General features: G+C 56.3%; 1 protein-coding gene across 1 annotated transcript; it reads left to right on the top strand.

Annotated features, from left to right (window-relative positions):
- The first annotated feature begins 8,010 nt into the window (after positions 1–8,010).
- LOC122520448 lies at positions 8,011–8,742 on the top strand. Its single transcript, XM_043640514.1, has one exon. It carries the CDS (start codon positions 8,011–8,013, stop codon positions 8,740–8,742), a length of 732 nt encoding a protein of 243 aa, XP_043496449.1.
- Positions 8,743–27,567: the final 18,825 nt, after the last annotated feature.

Raw genomic sequence — 27,567 nt, 5'->3', positions numbered from 1 at the left:
AGAGGCACATAGGTATGGATTGTACAGATCGTGCGTTACGCCTGCCTCCTCCCCTCGCAGGAGAACAAGTTTCAGGAGGGATTTTTAGTCAGTAAGAATCTGACACTCCCTTGGGTACCGGGCCCAGGGGACCTATAAAGGATTTTCCCTCCTGACGCAAAAAAAAAAAAAAAAAAAGAGTTGCGTCAGGGTTGAGTCAGGGTCCGCCCTGTGATCAGACTCAGGAGGGTTTTATTGCAGTAAAGCCCAGTGTTAAATATTTGGGCATAGTTTTAGACTCAGAATTGACTTTCAGGCCCCACTTCGAGGCCTTAATTCCGAAAGTACAAGGGATCCTTCGGTCCATTAGGAGGATCCTTCCGAACCTTCACGGACCAAGGGAAAAGAAGCGACGCCTCTACAGCAGCGTGATCCACTCCGTGCTCTTTTATGGTGCTCCGTGTGGTGGCGCCCTGTTGTGGAAGATCAGAGGGTCAGGCGGGCTGTTAGGGCAATGCAAAGAAGGGTAGCAATCAGGGTGTGCTGCGCATATAAAACGGTGTCCTTCCATGCGGCAATGATGGTCGCAGGGATTATTCCCCTCGACCATCTGGCGCCGCAGTTGGCGGATGTCTACGCAGCGGTCCGGCAAGCGAAGGATCCCGTTTCCCCTAGGACAAGGGCCGTGCTAGGCGCTGTTGCCAAGAGAAGGGCAATTGCCACATGGAAGGAAGAAGAAGAAAATCTCGTTGGCGCAATTGGAGCAACGGGGGTGCGCGTGAGAGCAGCTATAGCTTCCAGGTTGGAGGAGTGGGTTGGAAGGCCGTTTTCTTTGGAAAAGACCTTCCACACACTCAGCTGATGACTGGCCATGGCTGCTTTCCCGCGTACCTATACAGTATCAGGAAAGTAGACTCCCCGCGGTGTTTTCACTGCGATGCGGGGAACGATGATGCTGACCACACCCTGATTGAATGCCCTGCATGGACGAATGCGAGGGCCTCCTTGGTCAGGGAACTGGGGGGGGTGCAGCTCACTCTCCCCGGGATAGTCGGGCGATCTCTGGATACCCCGGGGGCGTGGGCTGCATTCCAGTCCTTTTCAGGACTAGTTATGAGGGCCAAGGAGGATGCCGAAAGAGCGAGAGAGAGAGTACTGCGTGAAAGAAGAAGGATGATTGCTAGGCCGCATAGGAGAGTAGCTCCTAGGCGGCCCCTCCGGGCGAGGCTCCGGGCAGCTTTGGCGGCGACTGGCCCAGTCTAGTGCGCCGCTTTCCCCTGAGGAGATGAATGAGCATGCTCATGCATGGGGTGTATGAACCCGACCATTGCATCATGGGATGGATGGTCGGGTTTGTGTATATTATATATAGTAGTTTTTAGGTTGCGCCCCACCGTGGGGTGCAACAACTTAATTATAAGATGTGTGAGTGTGTGTGAATGGAGAGAGCCTGGCAAAACACCGGCCAGGCTCATGGGGTGGAATTGGGGGAAGTATGTGCATGTAGCACGGTTCCGCCTCTCCCATCCAACGAATGAATGTGATTGCACCAGGTGGGTTTTTAGTCGGAAAGAATCCGACACTCCCTTGAGTACCGGGCTCAAGGGGCCTATGAAGGTTTTCCCCCTGACGAAAAAAAAAAAAAAAAAAAAAAAAAAAAAGGGTTGCGTCAGGGTTGCGTCAGGGTTGCGTCAGGGCGTCCCGCTGCCGGGGGGGTCTCGTGTCGTCTGCTATGCGGATGACACGGCCCTCCTGTCAGCGGGGCGGGACCCGGCTAGTGCGATGTTAGCGTGCGAGAGGGACCTCGAAGTCCTAGTAAATGAGATAGAGAGTTTGGGCCTTAAAGTGGCGCCGCACAAAACGGAGGCGATGGCCTTCCCTGCCTCTGCCTTCCGCAGACGCAGGATTGTTCCCCTCCCTGTGATCAAACTCAGGGGGGTTTGTATTGCGGTTAAGCCCAGTGTGAAATACCTGGGCATAGTATTAGATGCAGACATGACATTTAGGCCCCACTTCGAGGCCTTAATTCCTAGAGTGCAGGGGATCCTTTGGTCCATTGGGAGGATCCTTCCGAACCTTCACGGACCAAGGGAAAAGAAGCGACGCCTCTACTGCAGCGTGATCCACTCCGTGCTCCTTTATGGTGCTCCGGTGTGGTGGCGCGCTGTTGTGGAAGATCAGAGGGATCAGGCGGGCTGTTTGGGCCCTGCAAAGAAGGGTAGCAATCAGGGTGTGTTGCGCGTATAGAACGGTGTCCTTCCATGCGGCAATGATGGTCGCGGGGATTATTCCCCTCGACCATCTGGCGCCGCAGCTGGCGGACGTCTACGCAGCGGTCCGGGAAGCGGAGGATCCCGTTTCCCCTAGAACAAGGGCCGTGCTGGGCGCTATTGCCAAGAGGAGGGCAATTGCCTCATGGAAGGAAGAAGAAGTAAGTCTCGTTGGCGCAATTGGAGCAACGGGGGTGCGTGTGAGGGCAGCCATCGCTTCCAGGTTGGATGAGTGGGTTGGAAGGCCGTTTCTTTGGAAAAGACCTTCCACACACTCAGCTGATGACTGGCCATGGCTGCTTTCCCGCGTACCTATACAGTATCAGGAAAGTAGACTCCCCGCGGTGTTTTCACTGCGATGCGGGGAACGATGATGCTGACCACACCCTGATTGAATGCCCTGCATGGACGAATGCGAGGGCCTCCTTGGTCAGGGAACTGGGGGGGGTGCAGTTTACTCTCCCCGGGATAGTCGGGCGATCTCTGGATACCCCGGGGGCGTGGGCTGCATTCCAGTCCTTTTCAGGACTAGTTATGAGGGCCAAGGAGGATGCCGAAAGAGCGAGAGAGAGAGTACTGCGTGAAAGAAGAAGGATGATTGCTAGGCCGCATAGGAGAGTAGCTCCTAGGCGGCCCCTCCGGGCGAGGCTCCGGGCAGCTTTGGCGGCGACTGGCCCAGTCTAGTGCGCCGCTTTCCCCTGAGGAGATGAATGAGCATGCTCATGCATGGGGTGTATGAACCCGACCATTGCATCATGGGATGGATGGTCGGGTTTGTGTATATTATATATATAGTAGTTTTTAGGTTGCGCCCCACCGTGGGGTGCAACAACTTAATTATAAGATGTATGTGAGTGTGTGTGAATGGAGAGAGCCTGGCAAAACACCGGCCAGGCTCATTGGGGTGGGAGTGGGTGAAGTATGTGCATGTAGCACGGTTCCGCCCCTCCCATCCAACGAATGAATGTGATTGCACCAGGTGGTTTTTAGTCGGAAAGAATCCGACACTCCCTTGAGTACCGGGCTCAAGGGGCCTATGAAGGTTTTCCCCCTGACGAAAAAAAAAAAAAAAAAAAAAAAAAAAGGGTTGCGTCAGGGTTGCGTCAGGGTTGCGTCAGGGCGTCCCGCTGCCGGGGGGGTCTCGTGTCGTCTGCTATGCGGATGACACGGCCCTCCTGTCAGCGGGGCGGGACCCGGCTAGTGCGATGTTAGCGTGCGAGAGGGACCTCGAAGTCCTAGTAAATGAGATAGAGAGTTTGGGCCTTAAAGTGGCGCCGCACAAAACGGAGGCGATGGCCTTCCCTGCCTCTGCCTTCCGCAGACGCAGGATTGCTCCCCCCCCTGTGATCAGACTCAGGGGGGTTTGTATTGCGGTTAAGCCCAGTGTGAAATACCTGGGCATAGTATTAGATGCAGACATGACATTTAGGCCCCACTTCGAGGCCTTAATTCCTAGAGTGCAGGGGATCCTTCGGTCCATTGGGAGGATCCTTCCGAACCTTCACGGACCGAGGGAAAAGAAGCGACGCCTCTACTGCAGCGTGATCCACTCCGTGCTCCTTTATGGTGCTCCGGTGTGGTGGCGCGCTGTTGTGGAAGATCAGAGGATCAGGCGGGCTGTTCGGGCCCTGCAAAGAAGGGTAGCAATCAGGGTGTGTTGCGCGTATAGAACGGTGTCCTTCCATGCGGCAATGATGGTCGCGGGGATTATTCCCCTCGACCATCTGGCGCCGCAGCTGGCGGACGTCTACGCAGCGGTCCGGGAAGCGGAGGATCCCGTTTCCCCTAGGACAAGGGCCGTGCTGGGCGCTATTGCCAAGAGGAGGGCAATTGCCTCATGGAAGGAAGAAGAAGTAAGTCTCGTTGGCGCAATTGGAGCAACGGGGGTGCGTGTGAGGGCAGCCATCGCTTCCAGGTTGGATGAGTGGGTTGGAAGGCCGTTTTCTTTGGAAACGACCTTCCACACCACTCAGCTGATGACTGGCCATGGCTGCTTTCCCGCGTACCTATACGGTATCAGGAAGGCAGACTCCCCGCGGTGTTTTCACTGCGATGCGGGGAACGATGATGCCGATCACACCCTGATTGAGTGCCCTGCGTGGATGAATGAGAGGGCCTCCTTGGTCAGGGAACTGGGGGGGGTGCAGCTCACTCTCCCCGGGATAGTCGGGCGATCCCTGGATACCCCGGGGGCGTGGGCTGCATTCCAGTCCTTTTCAGGACTAGTTATGAGGGCCAAGGAGGATGCTGAAAGAGAGAGGGAGAGAGTTATGCGTAACAGAAGAAGGATGAATGCTAGGCCGCGTAGGAGAGTAGCTCCTAGGCGGCCCCCCCGGGCGAGGCTCCGGACAGCTTTGGCGGCGACTGGCCCGGTCTAGTGCGCCGCTTTCCCCTGAGGAGATGAATGAGCATGCTCATGCATGGGTTGTATGAACCCGACCATTGCATCATGGGATGGATGGTCGGGTTGGTGTATATAGTTATACATAGTAGGTTTAGGTTGCGCCCCACCGTGGGGTGCAACAACTTAATTATAAGATGTATGTGAGTGGGTGTGAATGGAGAGAGCCTGGCAAACCGGCCAGGCTCATCGGGGTGGGAGTGGGTGAAGTATGTGCATGTAGCACGGTTCCGCCCCTCCCACCCAACGAATGAATGTGAATTGCACCAGGTGGGTTTTTAGTCGGTAGGAATCCGACACTCCCTTGAGTACCGGGCTCAAGGGGCCTATGAAGGTTTTCCCCCTGACGAAAAAAAAAAAAAAAAAAAAAAAAAAAGGGTTGCGTCAGGGTTGCGTCAGGGTTGCGTCAGGGTTGCGTCAGGGTTGCCCCCTGTAGGGGGTGGTAGAATACTCCCACAGTATTCCCTGCTTGTCGTAAGAGGCGACTAAAAGGGATGGTATGAATGGTGCGTGTATGTTCTCTTTGTGGCTATTCCTTTCTTTAATTCTTGCTATCTCTCTTTTCTACTCTTTTTTTCGCCTCTTGCTTCTTTCATTTCCTTTCCTTTCCGCTGGCTTGTGCCAATCAATTATTATACAAAGATGAAAGGTACAAGTACAGCGATCAACCAGTGTGGGAGGGATACCCACACAACGGCGGTGATTGGTGGTGAGAGAGCAAGCCACCCACCGTCGTCAGCCTGCAACTGCTATGGATCGAGGGTAGGCGACCCGGCCCCGATCTTGGATAATGCTTCGGGAAGTTGTTCGCGGGTAGGCGACCTGGCCCGCGAACTGACTAATGCTTCAGGAAGGGAGGATATGGAGTTCGACTCTCCAACGGTCGGATCCATACGGAAAAGGGCGAGGCCGATGGCCTACTCCTCGTCGTCCGAGGAGGAGGTGATCGACCTTACAAACTTAGACGGAATTTTATCTAAACCGTCAACGGCTGAGTTGGAGTCAGGGAGTTTGATCCAGCAATTGTTGGATCATGCCGCAAAGGCCGAAACTAGGCGCAAGTTGTGCGGCAATATCAAGGGCGAGATTTCAGGTCAAATGAAGAGCTGCAACCTAGATATCGCGAGTATTGCTAGGGAGCTACAGGCTCGCAATACTGCGAACTGCGGCCCCGACATAAGGGAGGCATTGGACCGACTACGAGCTGAGACTAGGGCCACCAACAACAGGCTGAAGCAGCTTGAGGAAGAGTGTTCGCGTCTAAGACGCGAACTAAAGCGCAAAGATGCGCTCTTGGAGAAAATAAATCAGGAGGCAGAGCAAACGTCCATTGGATCCAATGCTTTGGGCAGGACCTAGTCAGCTGCTCCAAGCACCAACACCCAGGAGAGACTGGCTACGGACTGGAATGCGGAGAAGAATTTTGATGGCGGGGCAACGGCCAGGATCTTAACCGAACTGGCGAGAGCTGTCGTGGCCATACAAGAGGAACTAAAAGGAATGAAGGAGGGAAGCGGCACTATGCCTAAGTTGCAGCTCGGCAACGGTTTGCCCCTCCGACGGCTGTCGCGACACCACCGGTTCCTGTTCTGGACAAGGACGGGTTCACGGTGGTCAGGAGAAAAAGCAGGGCTTTGATACCTGCTGGGGGTCCCTTGCCAACACAACAAGGTGTTGGGAGGGTTGCCCCCCCCACCGTAGGTCCTTCAAGAAAGAAGAAGAAGAAGAAGAAGAACGCAGCCAAAAGGATCAGGGAGAACGCTGCAGTCTCCCTGACCTGCGAGGGAGGAGCCTCCTACCTAGAAGCTCTAAAGAATTGGAGGATAGCGTCAACCTGAACACCATAGGTGTCAAGGGACTCTCATACAGGAGGGGCCTGACGGGCTCCTTCATATAGGAGGTCCGGGGTAAGGACGCTAACGCGAAGGCGGACAAGATCGCGGAGGCGATGAGGGGGGTCCTCTGAGGCCTTAAAATTTTGGCCTCCCCCATCAGGTGGGAGGGTTTATACCCAACAACCACCCTCACCGCGATTAGGTTCGCGTTACTAGAGGGGTGGTCGGCATTGACCCGAACCTCATAACGATGGGGGATATCCGGCCGGGCAGGGGTGGTCGATACGAAGCTACGGTGGTGGCACCGACAGCCCTTGCCCGGGCGGCTAGAAAGGGGCAATATGCTTGTGGGGTAGGGGAGAGTGCGGGACTTCCCCGTCAGACCCAGGCCCCTGAGATGCCACAGGTGTCTCGCAAGAGGCCATGTTGCGGCCTCTAGCCCGGCACCCTGTGCAAGAACAAACGTGTGTTTCCTGTGCGGTGAGCCGGGGCATGTCGCTCGCGAGTGTGAGGACGGTCCCAAGTGTCCGGTTTGTGCGGAGGCGGGTCGCTCCCAGACCTCGCACAGAGCGGGTTCCTGGGAGTGCCCGCTGGTGCCTCCCATTAGACGAAAGGAACAATTACTGGTGGTTGCGGTCCAAAACGGCTGCTGATATCTGCAGCGGGGGACTGGCTCGCTGCTTTTCTGGCCTCTTGGGGAACAGCGTGTTCCTGGAGTGCTGGAAGAGGGCCGGGTTGGTCCTCATAAGAAAGAGGACTGGAGAAGACGCCGCACCGAGTTCGTTCAGGCCCATATGCCTGCTAGATGAGGTGGGGAAGCTATTTGAAAGAGTGATCGTCTCCAGGGTGAGCGAGTTTTTAGAACTAAGAGGAATATTGTCGCCGAGCAAACATGGCTCAGGGTAAGCCATTCTACCCTTGGGGCCGTTGAGGAGGTCCAACGCTATATACAGGAGTGCGTGAGTGCGGGACGGGTTGGTGTCCTGGTGTCACTGGACATCGCCCACGCGTTTAACTCGCTCCCCTGGATGACTGTAATTGAGTCTATGACGAGGTGTGGCTTCCCCACCCATCTAGTTAACATTATAAAAGACTACTTTAGGAATAGGCTCCTGTCCTTTATAGGAGGACAAAGCACCGTACACATTATAAGGGTGACGTGTGGGGTCCCACAGGGCTCTGTCCTGGGCCCTACACTGTGGAACATCGCTTACGACCGGGTCCTCCGGGTCCCGCTGCCGGGGGGGTCTCGTGTCGTCTGCTATGCGGATGACACGGCCCTCCTGTCAGTGGGGCGGGACCCGGCTAGTGCGATGTTAGCGTGCGAGAGGGACCTCGAAGTCCTAGTAAATGAGATAGAGAGTTTGGGCCTTAAAGTGGCACCGCACAAACGGAGGCGATGGCCTTCCCTGCCTCTGCCTTCCGCAGACGCAGGATTGCTCCCCCCCCTGTGATTAGACTCAGGGGGGTTTGTATTGCGGTAAAGCCCAGCGTGAAATACCTGGGCATAGTATTAGATGCAGACATGACATTTAGGCCCTACTTCGAGGCCTTAATTCCAAGAGTGCAGGGGATCCTTTGGTCCATTGGGAGGATCCTTCCGAACCTTCACGGACCAAGGGAAAAGAAGCGACGCCTCTACTGCAGCGTGATCCACTCCGTGCTCCTTTATGGTGCTCCGGTGTGGTGGCGCGCTGTTGTGGAAGATCAGAGGATCAGGCGGGCTGTTCGGGCCCTGCAAAGAAGGGTAGCAATCAGGGTGTGCTGCGCGTATAAAACGGTGTCCTTCCATGCGGCGATGATGGTCGCGGGGATTATTCCCCTCGACCATCTGGCGCCGCAGCTGGCGGATGTCTACGCAGCGGTCCGGGAAGCGGAAGATCCCGTTTCCCCTAGGACAAGGGCCGTTCTGGGCGCTGTTGCCAAGAGGAGGGCAATTGCCACATGGAAGGAAGAAGAAGTAAATCTCGTTGGCGCAATAGGAGCAACGGGGGTGCGCGTGAGAGCAGCAATCGCTTCCTGGTTGGAGGAGTGGGTTGGAAGGCCGTTTTCTTTGGAAACGACCTTCCACACCACTCAGCTGATGACTAACCATGGCTGCTTTCCCGCGTACCTACACGGTATTAGAAGATCAGATTCCCCGCAGTGTTTCCACTGCGGCGCGGAAGTTGACGATGCCGAACACACCCTGATTGAGTGCCCTGCGTTGACAGATGAGAGGGCCTCCTTGGTCAGGGAACTGGGGGGGTGCAGCTAACTCTCCCCGGGATAGTCTGGCGATCCCTGGATACCCTTGGGGCGTGGGCTGCATTCCAGTCCTTTTCAGGACTAGTTATGAGGGCCAAGGAGGATGCTGAGAGAGAGAGAGAGAACTGTGAGAAATAGAAGAAGAATGAATGCTGGGATAAGCTCCGGGCAGCTTTGGCGGCGACTGGCCCGGTCTAGTGCGTCGCTTTCCCCTGTCGAGAAGAATGAGCATGCTCATGCATGGGTTGTATGAACCCGACTATTACATCATGGGATAGATGATCGGGTTAGTGTATATTAATATATATAGTAGTTTCTAGGTTGCGCCCCACCGTTAGGTGCAATAATTTATTTATAAGATGTATGTGAGTGTGCGTGAATAGAGAGAGCCTGGCAAAACACCGGCCAGGCTCATCGGGGTGGGAGTGGGTGAAGTATGTGCATGTAGCACGGTTCCGCCCCTCCCATCCAACGAATGAATGTTTTTGCACCAGGTGGGTTTTTAGTCGGTAAGAATCCGACACTCCCTTGAGTACCGGGCTCAAGGGGCCTATGAAGGGTTTCCCCCTGACGAAAAAAAAAAAAAAAAAAAAGGGTTGCGTCAGGGTTGCGTCAGGGTTGCGTCAGGGTTGCGTCAGGGTTGCGTCAGGGTTGCGTCAGGGTCCTTCCCGTGGGTAGGGGGTAGTAGAATACTCCCACAGTATTCCCTGCTTGTCGTAAGAGGCGACTAAAAGGGAGGGTATGAATGGTGTGTGATTGTTCTCTGCGTGGCTATTCCTATCTTTAATTCTTTCTATCCCCTCTTTCTATTCTTTTCTTTGCCTCTTGCTTCTTCTTTTCCTTTCCTTTCCTACTGGCTTGTGCCGACAAAATATATAAAAATTATGAAGGGTACAAAGTCAGTATTATCTAAGAGTGGTTCGGATGTCCACACACCGGCGGTGTTAGGTGGTGTTGTAGCAGGCCACCCTCCGTCGTCATCATGCGTCTGCTATGGATCGAGGGTAGGCGACCCGACCCCGATCCTGGAAAATGCATCGGGAAGTTGTTCGCGGGTAGGCGACCTGGCCTGCGAACCGACGAATGCTACAGGAAGAGAAGACGAGGAATTCGACTCTCCAGCGGTCGGTTCCATAAGGAAAAGGGCGAGGCCGATGGCCTACTCCTCGTCGTCCGAGGAGGAGGTTATCGTCCTCACCAACCTAGACGGTAATCCATCCAGACCGTCTACGGCTGAGCTGGAATCAGGAAGTCTTATCCAGCAATTGTTGGATCATGCCGCAGAGGCCGAGACCAGGCGTAAGTTGTGCGGCAATATTAAGGGCGAGATCTCTGGCCAGATGAAGAGCTGCCATTTGGAGATCGCAAACATCGCCAGGGAGTTACAGGCTCGAAATGCCGCGAACTGTGGCCCCGATGTAAGGGAGGCCCTAGACCAACTACGAGTAGAGACGAGGGCCACTAATGCCAGGCTGAAGCAGCTGAAAGAGGAGTGTTCGCGCCTAAGACGCGAACTTAAACGAAAGGATGCGCTCCTGGAGAAGATGAAATCAGGAGGGGGAGCAAACGTCCCACCTGGACCCAATGCTGGGGGTGGGACCCATTCGGCTGCTCCAAGCTCCAGAAACCAGGAGAGACTGACTGCGGCCAGGAACGTAGAGGGGAGTCTGGATGGCGGGGCAACGGCCAGGATCCTAACGGAACTGGCGAGGGCTGTCGTTGCCATCCAGGAGGACATTAGAGGAATGAAGCAGGGAGGTGGCACGTATGCGCAGGTTGCAGCTAGGCAACGGGTTGCCCCTCCGACGGCTACTGCGACACCACCGGTTCCTGCTCCGGACAGGGATGGGTTCACGGTCGTCAAAAGAAGGGGCAGGGCTGTGATACCTGCTGGGGGGCCCTTGCCAACACAACCAGGTGTTGGGAGGGTTGCCCCCCACTGGGAATCCTTTGAAAAAAAGGAAGAAAAAGAAGAAGCAAGCCAAGAGGACCAGGGAGACCGCCGCAATCTCCCTGACCTGCGAGGGAGGAGCCTCCTACCTGGAGGCTCTAAGGAAACTCGAGGGAAGTATCAACCTTGACACCATAGGTGTCAAGGGGCTCTCCTACAGGAGGGGCCTACGGGCTCCTTCATTTGGGAGGTCCGCGGCAAGGACGCTCAAACGAAGGCGGACAGGTTCGCGGAGGCGATGGGGGGGTCCTCCCTGAGGCCAAAATTTTAAGGCCTCAGAGGACCTCCCCTATCAGGTTGGAAGGGTTATACCCGACGACCACCCTCACCGCGATTAGGTGCGCGTTGTTGGAGGGGAGGTCGGGCATTGACCCGAACCTAATAACAATGGGGGAAATCCGACCGGGCAGGAGTGGTCGTTACGAGGCCACAGTAGTGGCACCGACGGCCCTTGCCCGGGCGGCCATAGATACAGGAAACATTCTGGTGGGGTGGGGGAGAGTGCGGGTCTTCCCTGTTCGACCCAGGCCCCTGAGATGCCACAGGTGTCTCGCAAGGGGCCATGTTGCGGCCTTTTGCCCGGCACCCTGTGCGAGAACGGATGTTTGCTTCCGGTGTGGTGAGCCGGGGCACGTCGCTCGCGAGTGTGGGGCCGGCCCTAAGTGTCCGGTCTGTTCGGAGGCGGGTCGCTCCCAGACCTCGCACAGGGCGGGTTCCTGGGAGTGCCCATTGGTGCCTCCTATCAAACGTAAAGAACATATTTTTGGAGTCGCGGACAAAAATGTCGCGCAAGTGCGTGTGACTAGTGTGCTGGCCGACAATAGTGCGGGACCGTGTGTTGGACCTAATAAGGGTCTGGAAGATAGCGTGATGGAGGTGGATCAGGCGGCTCCTGCCCCTCCATGCAATCTGAACGTTATACTAACTTAATATAGCGGTGATCCAAATCAACCTTAACCATGCGCGTAGGGCCCAGGATTTGCTGGGCCAGCGAGTGAGGGAGGTTGAGGCGGACATCGCCATAATATCGGAGCCGTGGTGGGTTCCCTCTGGGGATGAGAAATAGCTCTCATCCCTGGGGGGGTCGCCCCACGCCGCGATTCTCGTGAGCAAAGGTGAAGGAACCTGTAGCCTAGTGCGCAGGGGTTTGTTTTTTGTTGCCGCTAAATGGGGGGACTCGCTGGTAGTCTCTGTCTACTTTCCCCCCAGCAAAGATATTAGTAAATTTTGTAGACTCCTTGATGAGCTCGAAGAGCTCTTAGGATCATTTCCCACTCTTCAGCGTTTGTTGCCGGAGACTTCAATGCCCGGTCCCACAGATGGGATCCGGAAGGCAGAAGTAACCTAAGGGGTGAGTTGCTCTGCATGTGGGCCAATAGGTCGAACCTAAGCCTGAACAACCAGGTTGGCCACCCCACGTGCGTTCGGCCGCAAGGGTCGAGCGTTATAGACCCTACGTGGGGATCTCCGACAGCCATCGTCCGCTTATCGGATTGGAGGGTGGATGAGGCCGAGTCCCTTTCGGACCACCTGTATGTAATATTCAATTATAGGCGTGAGGCTACAGGCTTCCGAAGCCTTTGCTCTAGGAAGAGAATTTTTCCTAGGTGGGATGCGAGGGCTGTGGACGAGGATATGCTCGCCGCAGCCCTCGTATCCGCCGACTGGACACGGAACAATAGTGCCAGTCGGGAGGACTTAGTGCGGTGGCTGAACAGTTCTCTGATCAGTGCATGTGACATTGGCATGTCTCGGGTCAGAACAGGAGTGAACCGGGGGAGTGTAGTGCCGTGGTGGTCTCGGGAAATTGCAGCCCTTAGGAGGGAGGCAATGCTGTCGAGAAGACGATACCAGAGGGCTCGACGCAGCGGCGACCTGGCCAGGATAAGGGAGTTCCTTCACAACAGGAGGGAGGCCAAGAGGGGTTTGGTCCGTGCTGTCAGGAGGGCCAAGGCTTCGGCCTGGAGGGACTTCCTCACTACCATCGAGGAAGATCCCTGGGGGAGGCCATATAAGCTTGTAATGAACAAGCTTAGAGCTCGGGGTCTCCCCCCCCTTACTGAGGCACTGGACCCCTCTCTGCTGGCCACAATCGTTGGAACCTTGTTTCCGGGGGACGGCCAACCAGTGTCCCCGAATGAAGACCTTCAGGACTTGGCTGGGGTGGAGGTGCTGCCGGAAGAGGTGCGCAGGGCCGCTGCCAGGATTGGCCTTGGAAGGGCACCAGGCCCTGATGGTGTGCCGGGACTAGTTGTGAAAAGGGCTGCTGATATCTGCAGCGGAGGACTGGCTCGTTGCTTTTCTGGCCTCTTGGGGAACGGCGTGTTCCCGGAGTGCTGGAAGAGGGCCAGGTTGGTCCTCATAAGGAAAAGGACTGAGGAAGACGCCGCACCGAGTTCTTTCAGGCCCATATGCCTGCTAGATGAGGTGGGGAAGTTATTCGAAAGAGTGATCGTCTCCAGGGTGAGCGAGTTTTTAGAACAAAGAAGTGTACTGTCGCCAAGCCAACATGGCTTCAGGGTGGGTTATTCCACCCTTGGGGCTGTTGGGGAGGTTCAACAATATATACAGGAGTGCGTGAGTGCGGGACGGGTTGGTGTCCTCGTATCGCTGGACATCGCCAACGCGTTTAACTCGCTCCCCTGGATGACCGTAATCGAGTCCACGACGAGGTGTGGCTTCCCCACCCATCTAGTGAACATAAATAAAGACTACTTTAGAAATAGGCTCCTGTCCTTCATAGGAGGACAGGGCACCGTTAGCAATGTAAGAGTGACGTATGGGGTCCCACAGAGCTCTGTCCTGGGCCCCACACTGTGGAACATCGCCTACGACCGGGTCCTCCGTGTCCCGCTGCCGGGGGGTCTCGTGTCGTCTGCTATGCGGATGACACGGCCCTCCTGTCAGCTGGGCGGGACCCGGCTAGCGCGATGTTAGCGTGTGAAAGGGACTTGAGGTCCTTGTGAATGAAATAGAGAGTTTGGGCCTTGAAGTGGCGCCGCACAAAACGGAGGCGATGGCCTTCCCTCCCTCTGCCTTCCGCAGACGCAGGAATGCTTCCCTCCCTGTGATTAGACTCAGGGGGGTTTGTATTGCGGTAAAGCCCAGCGTGAAATACCTGGGCATAGTATTAGATGCAGACATGACATTTAGGCCCTACTTCGAGGCCTTAATTCCAAGAGTGCAGGGGATTCTTCGTTCCATCGGGAGGATCCTTCCGAACCTTCACGGACCGAGGGAAAAGAAGCGACGCCTCTACAGCAGCGTGATCCACCCCGTGCTCCTTTATGGTGCTCTGGTGTGGTGGCGCGCTGTTGTGGAAGGTCAGAGGGTCAGGCGGGCGGTTCGGGCCCTGCAAAGAAGGGTAGCAATCAGGGTGTGCTGCGCGTATAAAACGTGTCCTTCCATGCATCGATGATGGTCGCGGGGATTATTCCCCTCGACCATCTGGCGCCGCAGCTAGCGGATGTCTACGCAGGGGTCCGGGAAGCGGAAGATCCCGTTTCCCCTAGGACAAGGGCCGTGCTGGGCGCTGTTGCCAAGAGGAGGGCAATCGCCACATGGAAGGAAGAAGAAGTAAATCTCGTTGGCGCAATAGGAGCAACGGGGGTGCGCGTGAGAGCAGCCATCGCTTCCTGGTTGAAGGAGTGGGTTGGAAGGCCGTTTTCTTTGGAAACGACCTTCCACACCACTCAGCTGATGACTGGCCATGGCTGCTTTCCCGCGTACCTACACGGTATTAGAAGATCAGTTTCCCCGCGGTGTTTTCACTGCGATGCGGGGAACGATGATGCCGATCACACCCTGATTGAGTGCCCTGCGTGGATGGATGAAAGGGCCTCCTTGGTCAGGGAACTGGGGGGGGTGCAGCTCACTCTCCCCGGGATAGTCGGGCGATCCCTGGATACCCCGGGGGCGTAGGCTGCATTCCAGTCCTTTTCAGGACTAGTTATGAGGGCCAAGGAGGATGCTGAAAGAGAGAGGGAGAGAGTTATGCGCAACAGAAGAAGGATGAATGCTGGGCCGCGTAGGAGAGTAGCTCCTAGGCGGCCCCCCCGGGCGAGGCTCCGGACGGCTTTGGCGGCGACTGGCCCGGTCTAGTGCGCCGCTTTCCCCTGAGGAGATGAATGAGCATGCTCATGCATTGGTTGTATGAACCCGACCATTGCATCATGGGATGGATGGTCGGGTTGGTGTATATAGTTATATATAGTAGGTTGAGGTTGCGCCCCACCGTGGGGTGCAACAACTTAATTATAAGATGTATGTGAGTGGGTGTGAATGGAGAGAGCCTGTCAAACCGGCCAGGCTCCAGGTTCCTGCTCCGGACAGGGATGGGTTTACGGTCGTCAAAAGAAGGGGCAGGGCTGTGATACCTGCTAGGGGGCCCTTGCCAACACAACCAGGTGCTGGGAAGGTTGCCCCCCCCCTGGGAATCCTCTGAAAAGGAAGAAAAAGAAGAAGAAGCAAGCCAAGAGGACCAGGGAGACCGCCGCAGTCTCCTTGACCTGCGAGGGAGGAGCCTCCTACCTGGAGGCTCTTAAAAAACTCGAAGGTAGTGTCAACCTGGACACCATTGGTGTTAAGGGACTTTCGTATAGGAGGGGCCTGACGGGCTCCTTTATATGGGAGGTCCGGGGTAAGGACGCTAACGCTAGGGCGGACAGGGTCGCGGAGGCGATGAGGGGGGTCCTCCCTGAGGCCAAAATTTCAAGGCCTCAGAGGACCTCCCCATCAGGTTGGAGGGTTTATACCCAACAACCACCCTCACCGCGATTAGGTGCGCGTTGTTGGAGGGGAGGTCGGGCATTGACCCGAACCTAATTACTATGGGGGAAATCCGACCGGGCAGGGGTGGCCGCTACGAGGCCACGGTGGTGGAACCGACGGCCCTTGCCCGGGCGGCTATAGACAGAGGAAACATTCTGGTGGGGTGGGGGAGAGTGCGGGTCTTCCCTGTTCGACCCAGGCCCCTGAGATGCCACAGGTGTCTCGCAAGGGGCCACGTTGCGGCCTTTTGCCCGGCACCTTCCGCGAGAACGGATGTTTGTTTCCGGTGTGGTGAGCCGGGACACGTCGCTCGCGAGTGTGGGGCCGGCCCCAAGTGTCCGGTCTGTGCGGAGGCGGGTCGCCCCCAGACCTCGCACAGGGCGGGTTCCTGGGAGTGCCCACTGGTGCCTCCCATTAGACGCAGGGAACAGATACTGGTGGTCGCGGACAAAAACGTCGCGCCAGTGCGAGTGAGTGATGTACCGGCCGACAATAGTGCGGGACCGAGTGTGGGACCTAGTGTGGGTCCAGTGAACGATGCAATGGAGGTTGAGCAGGCGGCTCCTGCCCCTCCATGCAGTCTTAATACTATTTTAGAGTAATATGGCGGTGATCCAAATCAACCTCAACCATGCGCGTAGGCCCAGGATCTGCTGGGCCAGCGAATGAGGGAGGTTGAGGCGAACATCGCCATAAATCGGAACCGTGGTGGGTTCCCCCTGGGGATGAGAAATGGCTCTCATCCCTGGGGGGTCACCCTCGCCACGATTCATGTGAGCAAAGGCGGAGGAACCTGCAGCCTAGTGCGCAGGGGTTGTGTTTTTTGTGGCCGCTAAATGGGGGGACTCGCTGGTAGTCTCTGTCTACTTTCCCCCCAGCGAGGATATCAGTAAATTTTGTAGACTCCTTGATGAGCTCGAAGAGCTCTTAGGATCATTTCCCACGCTTCCAGCGTTGGTTGCCGGAGACTTTAATGCCCGGTCCCACAGTTGGGATCCGGAATTCAGAAGTAACCTAAGGGGTGAGTTGCTCTGCATGGGCTCTGTCCTGGGCCCCACACTGTGGAACATCGCCTACGACCGGGTCCTCCGTGTCCCGCTGCCGAGGAGGTCTCGTGTCGTCTGCTAAGCGGATGACACGGCCCTCCTGTCAGCGGGGCGGGACCCGGCTAGTGCGATGTTAGCGTGCGAGAGGGACCTCGAGGTCCTGGTAAATGAGATAGAGAGTTTGGGCCTTAAAGTGGCGCCGCACAAAACGGAGGGATGGCCTTCCCTGCCTCTGCCTTCCGCAGACGCAGGATTGCTCCCCCCCCTGTGATCAGACTCAGGGGGGTTTGTATTGCGGTTAAGCCCAGTGTGAAATACCTGGGCATAGTTTAGATTCAGGATGACTTTCAGGCCCCACTTCGAGGCCTTAATTCCAAGAGTGCAGGGGATCCTTCGGTCCATTGGGAGGATCCTTCCGAACCTTCACGGACCGAGGGAAAAGAAGCGACGCCTCTACAGCAGCGTGATCCACTCCGTGCTCCTTTATGGTGCTCCGGTGTGGTGGCGCGCTGTTGTGGAAGATCAGAGGGTCAGGCGGGCTGTTCGGGCCCTGCAAAGAAGGGTAGCAATCAGGGTGTGTTGCGCGTATAAACGGTGTCCTTCCATGCGGCAATGATGGTCGCGGGGATTATTCCCCTCGACCATCTGGCGCCGCAGCTGGCGGACGTCTACGCAGCGGTCCGGGAAGCGGAGGATCCCGTTTCCCCTAGGACAAGGGCCGTGCTGGGCGCTATTGCCAAGAGGAGGGCAATTGCCTCATGGAAGGAAGAAGAAGTAAGTCTCGTTGGCGCAATTGGAGCAACGGGGGTGCGTGTGAGGGCAGCCATCGCTTCCAGGTTGGATGAGTGGGTTGGAAGGCCGTTTTCTTTGGAAACGACCTTCCACACCACTCAGCTGATGACTGGCCATGGCTGCTTTCCCGCGTACCTATACGGTATCAGGAAGGCAGACTCCCCGCGGTGTTTTCACTGCGATGCGGGGAACGATGATGCCGATCACACCCTGATTGAGTGCCCTGCGTGGATGAATGAGAGGGCCTCCTTGGTCAGGGAACTGGGGGGGGTGCAGCTCACTCTCCCCGGGATAGTCGGGCGATCCCTGGATACCCCGGGGGCGTGGGCTGCATTCCAGTCCTTTTCAGGACTAGTTATGAGGGCCAAGGAGGATGCTGAAAGAGAGAGGGAGAGAGTTGTGCGTAACAGAAGAAGGATGAATGCTAGGCCGCGTAGGAGAGTAGCTCCTAGGCGGCCCCCCCGGGCGAGGCTCCGGACAGCTTTGGCGGCGACTGGCCCGGTCTAGTGCGCCGCTTTCCCCTGAGGAGATGAATGAGCATGCTCATGCATGGGTTGTATGAACCCGACCATTGCATCATGGGATGGATGGTCGGGTTAGTGTATATAGTTATACATAGTAGGTTTAGGTTGCGCCCCACTGTGGGGTGCAACAACTTAATTATAAGATGTATGAGAGTGTGTGTGAATGGAGAGAGCCTGGAAAACACCGGCCAGGCTCATCGGGGTGGGAGCGGGTGAAGTATGTGCATGTAGCACGGTTCCGCCCCTCCCACCCAACGAATGAATGTGAATTGCACCAGGTGGGTTTTTAGTCGGTAGGAATCCGACACTCCCTTGAGTACCGGGCTCAAGGGGCCTATGAAGGTTTTCCCCCTGACGAAAAAAAAAAAAAAAAAAAAAAAAGGGTTGCGTCAGGGTTGCGTCAGGGTTGCGTCAGGGTCCCCCCCGTGGGTAGGGGGTAGTAGAATACTCCCACAGTATTCCCTGCTTGTCGTAAGAGGCGACTAAAAGGGAGGGTATGAATGGAGTGTGTATGCTCTTTGTGTGGCTATTTCTATCTTTAATTCTTTCTATCCCCCTTTTTCTACTCTTTGCTTTGTCTCTTACTTCCTTCATTTCCTTTCCTTTCCACTGGCTTGTGCCATTATAAAATGATTAAATATGATGAGTACAAAGTCAGTAATTAAAGGGTGTGGTTCGGATGTCCACACACCGGCGGTGTTAGGTGGTGCGCTAGCAGGCCACCCTCCGTCGTCAACATGCTACTGCTATGAGTCTGGGGTAGGTGACCCGGCCCCGACTCTGGTAACCAATACGGGAAGCTGTTCGCGGGTAGGCGACCTGGCCCGCGAACTGACCAATGCGTCAGGAAGGCAAGGGTGCTCCTCAAAGGAGGGGCCAAGGTGCACTTGGAATGCACCGAGGAGATGGAGACTGGCACACTAACAGCCAGAACAAATAAGAGGGCGAGACCAGTAACATATTCCACATCTCAGAAGAAGAGGTCATTGATTTGACCAATGCGGAAGTGGTCTTCCCGGAGGGGCCATCGATCTCCGGCATTGAAACTGGTAGGCTGATCGAGCGCATCTTAGATCATGCAATGGAGGCTGAATCCAGGAGAAAGACTTGTGGAAATATAAAGGGTGAAATCTCAGGTCGCATGAAGCGCTGCAACCTGGGAATCATGGAATTAGCCAGGGAATTGAAGGCAAGAAATAGGGCGAATTGTGGCCCTGATTTACAAACGTATTGGAACAATTAAGGGCGGAAACTAAGGCCACCAATGACCGGTTGAGGCATGTTGAAGAAGAATGCTCGCGCCTTAGAAAGGAGCTAAAGAAAAAGGATGCGCTCCTCGAAAGACAGGCGACGGCAAAGGATGTGGCGAATGCCCCAGTTAGAGCTTCCGTGACGAACCAAACTCGGTCCATTGGGGAAGAAAGACTGGCTGCGGCGAGAAGGGGGGAGGATTTGGACGGCGGGGCGACCACAAGGATCCTCGCTGAGCTGTCCAAGGCGGTTGTTGGAATTCAACAGGAGTTGAAAGAGATGAAGGCGGGGCGGGGCTCATACGCCCAAGTTGCAGCCCAACCACGGGCTGCCCCCTCGACGGCTACACAGATGCCACTGACCTCCATCCCAGATGGGGATGGGTTCGTGGAGGTCAGGAGAAGGGGTAGGGCTTCGATGCCTGTTGGGGGGCCCTTGCCCAAACAGTCGAGTACTGGGAGGGTTGCCCCCCCCACTGGGCAAAGAAAGAAGAAGAAGAAGAAGAAGCAAACTGCGAGGACCAGGGAGACCGCCGCAGTCTCCCTAACCTGCGAGGGAGGAGCCTCCTACCTGGAGGCTCTTAAAAAGCTGGAGGGAGGCATAAACCTTGACACCATAGGTGTCAAGGGGCTTTCTTACAGAAGGGGCCTCACGGGCTCCTTCATTTGGGAGGTCCGCGGCAAGGACGCCCAAACGAGGGCGGACAAGGTCGCGGAGGCGATGAGGGGGGTCCTCCCTGAGGCCAAAATTTTGAGGCCTCAGAGGACCTCCCCCATCAGGTTGGAGGGTTTATACCCATCAACCACCCTCACCGCGATTAGGTGTGCGCTGTTGGAAGGGAGGTCGGGCATTGACCCGAACTTAATAACTATGGGGGAAATCCGACCGGGCAGGGGTGGCCGCTACGAGGCCACGGTGGTGGCACCGACGGCCCTTGCCCGGGCGGCAATAGACAGAGGTAACATTTTGGTGGGGTGGGGAAGAGTGCGGGTCTTCCCTGTTCGACCCAGGCCCCTGAGATGCCACAGGTGTCTTGCAAGGGGCCACGTTGCGGCCTTCTGCCCGGCACCTTGCGCGAGAACGGATGTTTGCTTTCGGTGTGGTGAGCCGGGACACGTCGCTCGCGAGTGTGGGGCCGGCCCCAAGTGTCCGGTATGTGCGGAGGCGGGTCGCTCCCAGACCTCGCACAGGGCGGGTTCCTGGGAGTGCCCATTGGTGCCTCCTATTAGACGTAAAGACCTAATTTTAAGAGTTGCGGACAAAGATGCTACACAAGTGCGTGGATCTAGTGTACCGGCCGCCAATAGCGTGGGACCGTGTGTAGGACCTAAGGGTCCGGAAGATAGTGGCATGGAGGTGGAGCAGGCGGCTCCTGCACCTCCATGCAATTTTAACATTACTTTAAACTAATATGGCGATGATCCAGATCAACCTCAACCATGCGCGAAGGGCCCAGGATTTGCTGGGCCAGCGAATGAGGGAGGTTGGGGCGGACATCGCCATAGTATCGGAGCCGTGGTGGGTCCCTCCTGGGGATGAGAGATGGCTCTCATCCCTGGGGGGGTCGCCCCTCGCTGCGATTCTCGTGAGCAAAGGCGGAGGAACCTGTAGCCTAGTGCGCAGGGGTTTGTTTTTTGTGGCCGCTAAATGGGGGGACTCGCTGGTAGTTTCTGTCTACTTTCCCCCCAGCGAGGATATTAGTAAATTTTGTAGACTCCTTGATGAGCTCGAAGAGCTCTTAGGATCTTTTCCCGCTCTTCCAGCGTTGGTTGCCGGAGACTTCAATGCCCGGTCCCAAAGATGGGATCCGGAAGGCAGAAGTAACCTAAGGGGTGAGTTGCTCTGCATGTGGGCCAATAGGTTGAACCTAAGCCTGGGCAACCAGGTTGGCCACCCCACGTGCGTTCGGCCGCAAGGGTCGAGCGTTATAGACCTTACGTGGGGATCTCCGACAGCCATCGTCCGCTTATCGGATTGGAGGGTGGATGAGGCCGAGTCCCTTTCGGACCATTTGTACGTCATATTCAATTATAGGCGTGAGGCTACAGGCTTCCGAAGCCTTTGCTCCAGGGATAGAATTTTCCCTAGGTGGGATGCGAGGGCTGTGGACGAGGATAGGCTCGCCGCAGCCCTCGTGTCTGCTGACTGGACACGTGACTATAGTGCCAGTGGGGAGGATCTAGTGACGTGGATAAACAACTCACTTGTTAGTGCGTGTGACATTGCCATGTCTCGAGTCAGGACAGGAGTGAACAGGGGGAGAGTAGTGTCGTGGTGGTCCCATGAAATTGCAGTGCTTAGGAGGGAGGCCATGGTAACAAGAAGGCGCTACCAGAGGGCTCGACGCAGCGGCGACCTGGCCAGGATGAGGGAGTGCCTTGAAAGCAGGAGAGAGGCCAAGAGGGGTTTGGTCCGTGCTATCAGAAGGGCCAAGGCTTCGGCCTGGAGGGACTTCCTCACTACCATCGAGGAAGATCCCTGGGGGAGGCCATATAAGCTTGTTATGAACAAGCTTAGAGCTCGAGGTCTCCCCCCCCTTACTGAGGCACTGGACCCCTCTCTTTTGACTGGAATAATAACTGCATTATTCCCGGGGGACGGACAACCGGTGTCCCCAAACACCGAAGTGATTAATCCAGCTGAGACCAGGGTCACTGATGAGGAGGTGCGCAGGGCTGCTGGGAGAATTGGCCTCGGAAGGGCGCCGGGTCCTGACGGGGTCCCGGGTCTAGTACTGAAAAGGGCTGCAACCTTCTGTAGCAGGGGACTGGCGGACTGCTTCTCTGCTTTGCTGGGGAGTGGTGTGTTCCCGCGTGAGTGGAAAAGGGCCAGATTGGTCCTTGTGAGGAAGAGGAACAATCACGACGACTCTCCAGGTTCGTTTAGGCCTATATGCCTATTGGACGAGGTGGGGAAGCTATTCGAAAGGGTGATCGTCTCCAGGGTGAGCGAGTTCTTGGAACAAAGAAGTATACTTTCGCCGCACCAACATGGCTTCAGGTGGGCCGTTCCACCCTCGGGGCCGTTGTGAGGTTAAGGATTATATACAGGAGTGCGCGAGTGATGGACGGGTGGTTGTGATGGTGTCGTTGGACATTTCCAACGCATTCAACTCGCTCCCCTGGAGAACTGTCGTGGATACTATGGTGAGGAGTGGCTTCCCCACCTATATCGTCAATATTATTAAGGACTATTTCAGAAATAGGCTCCTGTCCTTCATAGGAGGACAGGGCATCGCTCATAGTGTAAGTGTGACGTGTGGGGTTCCACAGGGTTCTGTCCTGGGCCCCACACTGTGGAACATCGCCTACGACCGGGTCCTCCGTGTCCCGCTGCCGGGGGGGTCTCGTGTCGTCTGCTATGCGGATGACACGGCCCTCCTGTCAGCGGGGCGGGACCCGGCTAGTGCGATGTTAGCGTGCGAGAGGGACCTCGAGGTCCTAGTGAGTGAGATAGAGAGTCTGGGCCTTAAAGTGGCGCCGCACAAAACGGAGGCGATGGCCTTCCCTGCCTCTGCCTTCCGCAGACGCAGGATTGCTCCCCCCCCTGTGATCAGACTCAGGGGGGTTTGTATTGCGGTTAAGCCCAGCGTGAAATACCTGGGCATAGTATTAGATGCAGACTTGTCATTTAGGCCCCACTTCGAGGCCTTAATTCCTAGAGTGCAGGGGATCCTTCGGTCCATTGGGAGGATCCTTCCGAACCTTCACGGACCGAGGGAAAAGAAGCGACGCCTCTACTGCAGCGTGATCCACTCCGTGCTCCTTTATGGTGCTCCGGTGTGGTGGCGCGCTGTTGTGGAAGATCAGAGGGTCAGGCGGGCTGTTCGGGCCCTGCAAAGAAGGGTAGCAATCAGGGTGTGTTGCGCGTATAGAACGGTGTCCTTCCATGCGGCAATGATGGTCGCGGGGATTATTCCCCTCGACCATCTGGCGCCGCAGCTGGCGGACGTCTACGCAGCGGTCCGGGAAGCGGAGGATCCCGTTTCCCCTAGGACAAGGGCCGTGCTGGGCGCTATTGCCAAGAGGAGGGCAATTGCCTCATGGAAGGAAGAAGAAGTAAGTCTCGTTGGCGCAATTGGAGCAACGGGGGTGCGCGTGAGGGCAGCCATCGCTTCCAGGTTGGATGAGTGGGTTGGAAGGCCGTTTTCTTTGGAAACGACCTTCCACACCACTCAGCTGATGACTGGCCATGGCTGCTTTCCCGCGTACCTATACGGTATCAGGAAGGCAGACTCCCCGCGGTGTTTTCACTGCGATGCGGGGAACGATGATGCCGATCACACCCTGATTGAGTGCCCTGCGTGGATGAATGAGAGGGCCTCCTTGGTCAGGGAACTGGGGGGGGTGCAGCTCACTCTCCCCGGGATAGTCGGGCGATCCCTGGATACCCCGGGGGCGTGGGCTGCATTCCAGTCCTTTTCAGGACTAGTTATGAGGGCCAAGGAGGATGCTGAAAGAGAGAGGGAGAGAGTTGCGTAACAGAAGAAGGATGAATGCTAGGCCGCGTAGGAGAGTAGCTCCTAGGCGGCCCCCCCGGGCGAGGCTCCGGACGCTTTGGCGGCGACTGGCCCGGTCTAGTGCGCCGCTTTCCCCTGAGGAGATGAATGAGCATGCTCATGCATGGGTTGTATGAACCCGACCATTGCATCATGGGATGGATGGTCGGGTTAGTGTATATAGTATACATAGTAGGTTTAGGTTGCGCCCCACCGTGGGGTGCAACAACTTAATTATAAGATGTATGTGAGTGTGTGAATGGAGAGAGCCTGGAAAACACCGGCCAGGCTCATCGGGGTGGGAGCGGGTGAAGTATGTGCATGTAGCACGGTTCCGCCCCTCCCACCCAACGAATGAATGTGAATTGCACCAGGTGGGTTTTTAGTCGGTAGGAATCCGACACTCCCTTGAGTACCGGGCTCAAGGGGCCTATGAAGGTTTTCCCCCTGACGAAAAAAAAAAAAAAAAAAAAAAAAAAGGGTTGCGTCAGGGTTGCGTCAGGGTTGCGTCAGGGTCCCCCCGTGGGTAGGGGGTAGTAGAATACTCCCACAGTATTCCCTGCTTGTCGTAAGAGGCGACTAAAAGGGATGGTATGAATGGTGTGTGATTGTTTCTGCGTGGCTATTCTACCTTTAATTCTTCTATCCCCTCTTTTCTATTCTTTCTTTGCCTCTTGCTTCTTTCTTTTCCTTTCCTTTCCGACTGGGCTTGTGCCTAATTTGATATAAAATGAAAGGTACAAGATCAGTTAATAACCCGTGTGGAAGGGACATCCACACACCGGCGGTGCTAGGTGGTGTTATGGCAGGCCACCCTCCGTCGTCATCATACGACTGCTATGAGTCTGGGGTAGGCGACCCGGCCCCGACTCTGGTAACCAATACGGGAAGCTGTTCGCAGGTAGGCGACCTGGCCTGCGGATCGACCAATGTCTCAGGAAGGGATGATATGGAGTCCGACTCTCCAACTGTCGGATCCATACGGAAGAGGGCTAGGCCGATGGCCTACTCAACGTCATCAGATGACGAAGTAATAGATTTAACAAGTATGGAGGGAGTTTTGTCAGAGAAGCCATCAGTCTCCAATCTGGAATCAGGGAGACTGATAGACCTAATCCTAGATCATGCTGCCGAGGCCGAAATAAAAAGGAAGACCTGCGGCAATATCAAGGGGGAAATATCCGGGAAGATGAAGTCCTGTCACCTGGGTATAATAGAGGTCGCTAAGGAGCTGCAGGCTCGAAACAGGTTGAGCTGCAGCGCAGACATTCGAGAGTCGTTAGAACAGCTACGCTCCGAGACTAGAGCCACGAACATCAGGCTCAAACAACTCGAGGAGGAGTGTTCGCGTCTTAGACGCGAAATCAAACGTAAAGATGTACTCCTTGAGAAGGCTACCAAGAAAAACAACAGTAACATCGGGAACCCTCCAGCAACGGAAATGGCTGCATCAAATAAGCGCACTCAGTCTTTCGCTGAGGAAAGACTGGTTGCAGCTAGGAAGGATGAGAGTTTGGACGGCGGGGCGACGATGAGGGTTCTTGCTGAATTGGCTAAATCCATCACAGCCATTCAGCAGGAACTGAAAACAATGAAAGGAGAACGGGGCTCTTACGCTCAGGTTGCGGCACGACCACGAGTTGCCCCCTCGACGGCGACACAGATGCCACTGACCCCCATCCCAGACGGGGATGGGTTCATGGAGGTCAGGAGAAGGGGTAGGGCTTCGATGCCTATTGGGGGGCCCTTGCCCAAACAGTCGAGTACCGGGAGGGTTGCCCCCCCCACTGTGGAAAAAAAGAAGAAGAAGAAGAAGAAGAAGAAGCAAACCACGAGGACCAGGGAAACCGCCGCAGTCTCTCTGACCTGCGAGGGAGGAGCCTCCTACCTGGAGGCTTTAAGGAAATTGGAGGGAAGCATAAACCTTGACACCATAGGGGTCAAGGGGCTTTCTTACAGAAGGGGCCTCACGGGCTCCTTCATTTGGGAAGTCCGCGGCAAAGACGCCCAGATGAAGGCGGACAGGGTCGCGGAGGCGATGAGGGGGGTCCTCCCTGAGGCCAAAATTTTGAGGCCTCAGAGGACCTCCCCCATCAGGTTGGAGGGTTTATACCCAACAACCACCCTCACCGCGATTAGGTGCGCGCTGTTGGAGGGGAGGTCGGGCATTGACCCGAACCTAATTACCATGGGGGAAATCCGACCGGGCAGGGGTGGCCGCTACGAGGCCACGGTGGTGGCACCGACGGCCCTTGCCCGGGCGGCTATAGACAGAGGAAACATTCTGGTGGGGTGGGGGAGAGTGCGGGTCTTCCCTGTTCGACCCAGGCCCCTGAGATGCCACAGGTGTCTCGCAAGGGGCCACGTTGCGGCCTTTTGCCCGGCACCTTCCGCGAGAACGGATGTTTGTTTCCGGTGTGGTGAGCCGGGACACGTCGCTCGCGAGTGTGGGGCCGGCCCCAAGTGTCCGGTCTGTGCGGAGGCGGGTCGCCCCCAGACCTCGCACAGGGCGGGTTCCTGGGAGTGCCCACTGGTGCCTCCCATTAGACGCAGGGAACAGATACTGGTGGTCGCGGACAAAAACGTCGCGCCAGTGCGAGTGAGTGATGTACCGGCCGACAATTGTGCGGGACCGAGTGTGGGACCTAGTGTGGGTCCGGTGAACGATGCGATGGAGGTTGAGCAGGCGGCTCCTGCCCCTCCATGCAGTCTTAACATTATTCTAGACTAATATGGCGATGATCCAAATCAACCTCAACCATGCGCGTAGGGCCCAGGATCTGCTGGGCCAGCGAATGAGGGAGGTTGAGGCGGACATCGCCATAATATCGGAACCGTGGTGGGTTCCCCCTGGGGATGAGAAATGGCTCTCATCCCTGGGGGGGTCGCCCCTCGCCGCGATTCTCGTGAGCAAAGGCGGAGGAACCTGCAGCCTAGTGCGCAGGGGTTTGTTTTTTGTGGCCGCTAAATGGGGGGACTCGCTGGTAGTCTCTGTCTACTTTCCCCCCAGCGAGGATATCAGTAAATTTTGTAGACTCCTTGATGAGCTCGAAGAGCTCTTAGGATCATTTCCCACGCTTCCAGCGTTGGTTGCCGGAGACTTAATGCCCGGTCCCACAGTTGGGATCCGGAAGGCAGAAGTAACCTAAGGGGTGAGTTGCTCTGCATGTGGGCCAATAGGTCGAACTACCTGGGCAACCAGGTTGGCCACCCCACGTGCGTTCGGCCGCAAGGGTCGAGCGTTATAGACCTTACGTGGGGATCTCCGACAGCCATCGTCCGCTTATCGGATTGGAGGGTGGATGAGGCCGAGTCCTTTCGGACCACGTATGTATATTCAACTATAGGCGTGAGGCTGCAGGCTTCCGAAGCCTTTGCTCTAGGGAGAGAATGTTTCCTAGGTGGGGATGCGAGGGCTGTGGACGAGGATAGGCCGCCGCAGCCCCGTGTCTGCTGACTGGACACGTGACTATAGTGCCAGTGGGGGAGGAGCTAGTGACGTGGATAAAACTCACTTGTAGTTAGCGTGTGGACATGCCATGTCTCGAGTCAGGACAGGAGTGAACAGGGGGAGAGTAGTGTCGTGGTGGTCCCATGAAATTGCAGTGCTAGGAGGGAGGCCAATGGTAACAAGAAGGCGCTACCAGAGGGCTCGACGCAGCGGCGACCTGGCCAGGATAGGGAGTGCCTTGAAAGCAGGAGAGAGGCCAAGAGGGGTTTGGTCCGTGCTATCAGAAGGGCCAAGGCTTCGGCCTGGAGGGACTTCCGCACTACCACGAGGAAGATCCCTGGGGGAGGCCATATAAGCTTGTTATGAACAAGCTTAGAGCTCGAGGTCTCCCCCCCCTTCGAGGCACTGGACCCCTCTCTTTTGACTGGAATAATAATGCATTATGCCCGGGGGAACGGACAACCGGTGTCCCCAAACCGAAGTGATTAATCCAGCTGAGACGCAGGGTCACTGATGAGGAGGTGCGCAGGGCTGGCTGGGAGATGGCCTCGG

Source organism: Polistes fuscatus, unplaced genomic scaffold (assembly GCF_010416935.1).
Source record: "Polistes fuscatus isolate 324 unplaced genomic scaffold, CU_Pfus_HIC Scaffold35, whole genome shotgun sequence".
Lineage (NCBI taxonomy): Eukaryota > Metazoa > Arthropoda > Insecta > Hymenoptera > Vespidae > Polistes > Polistes fuscatus.
Note: the sequence above shows the minus strand (reverse complement) of the source record. Positions and strands in the feature narration are given on the sequence as shown.

Excerpts from the sequence above, each read along its gene's own strand:
- LOC122520448 (XM_043640514.1), top strand. The coding sequence starts at position 8,011 with ATGACATTTAGGCCCTACTTCGAGGCCTTAATTCCAAGAGTGCAGGGG.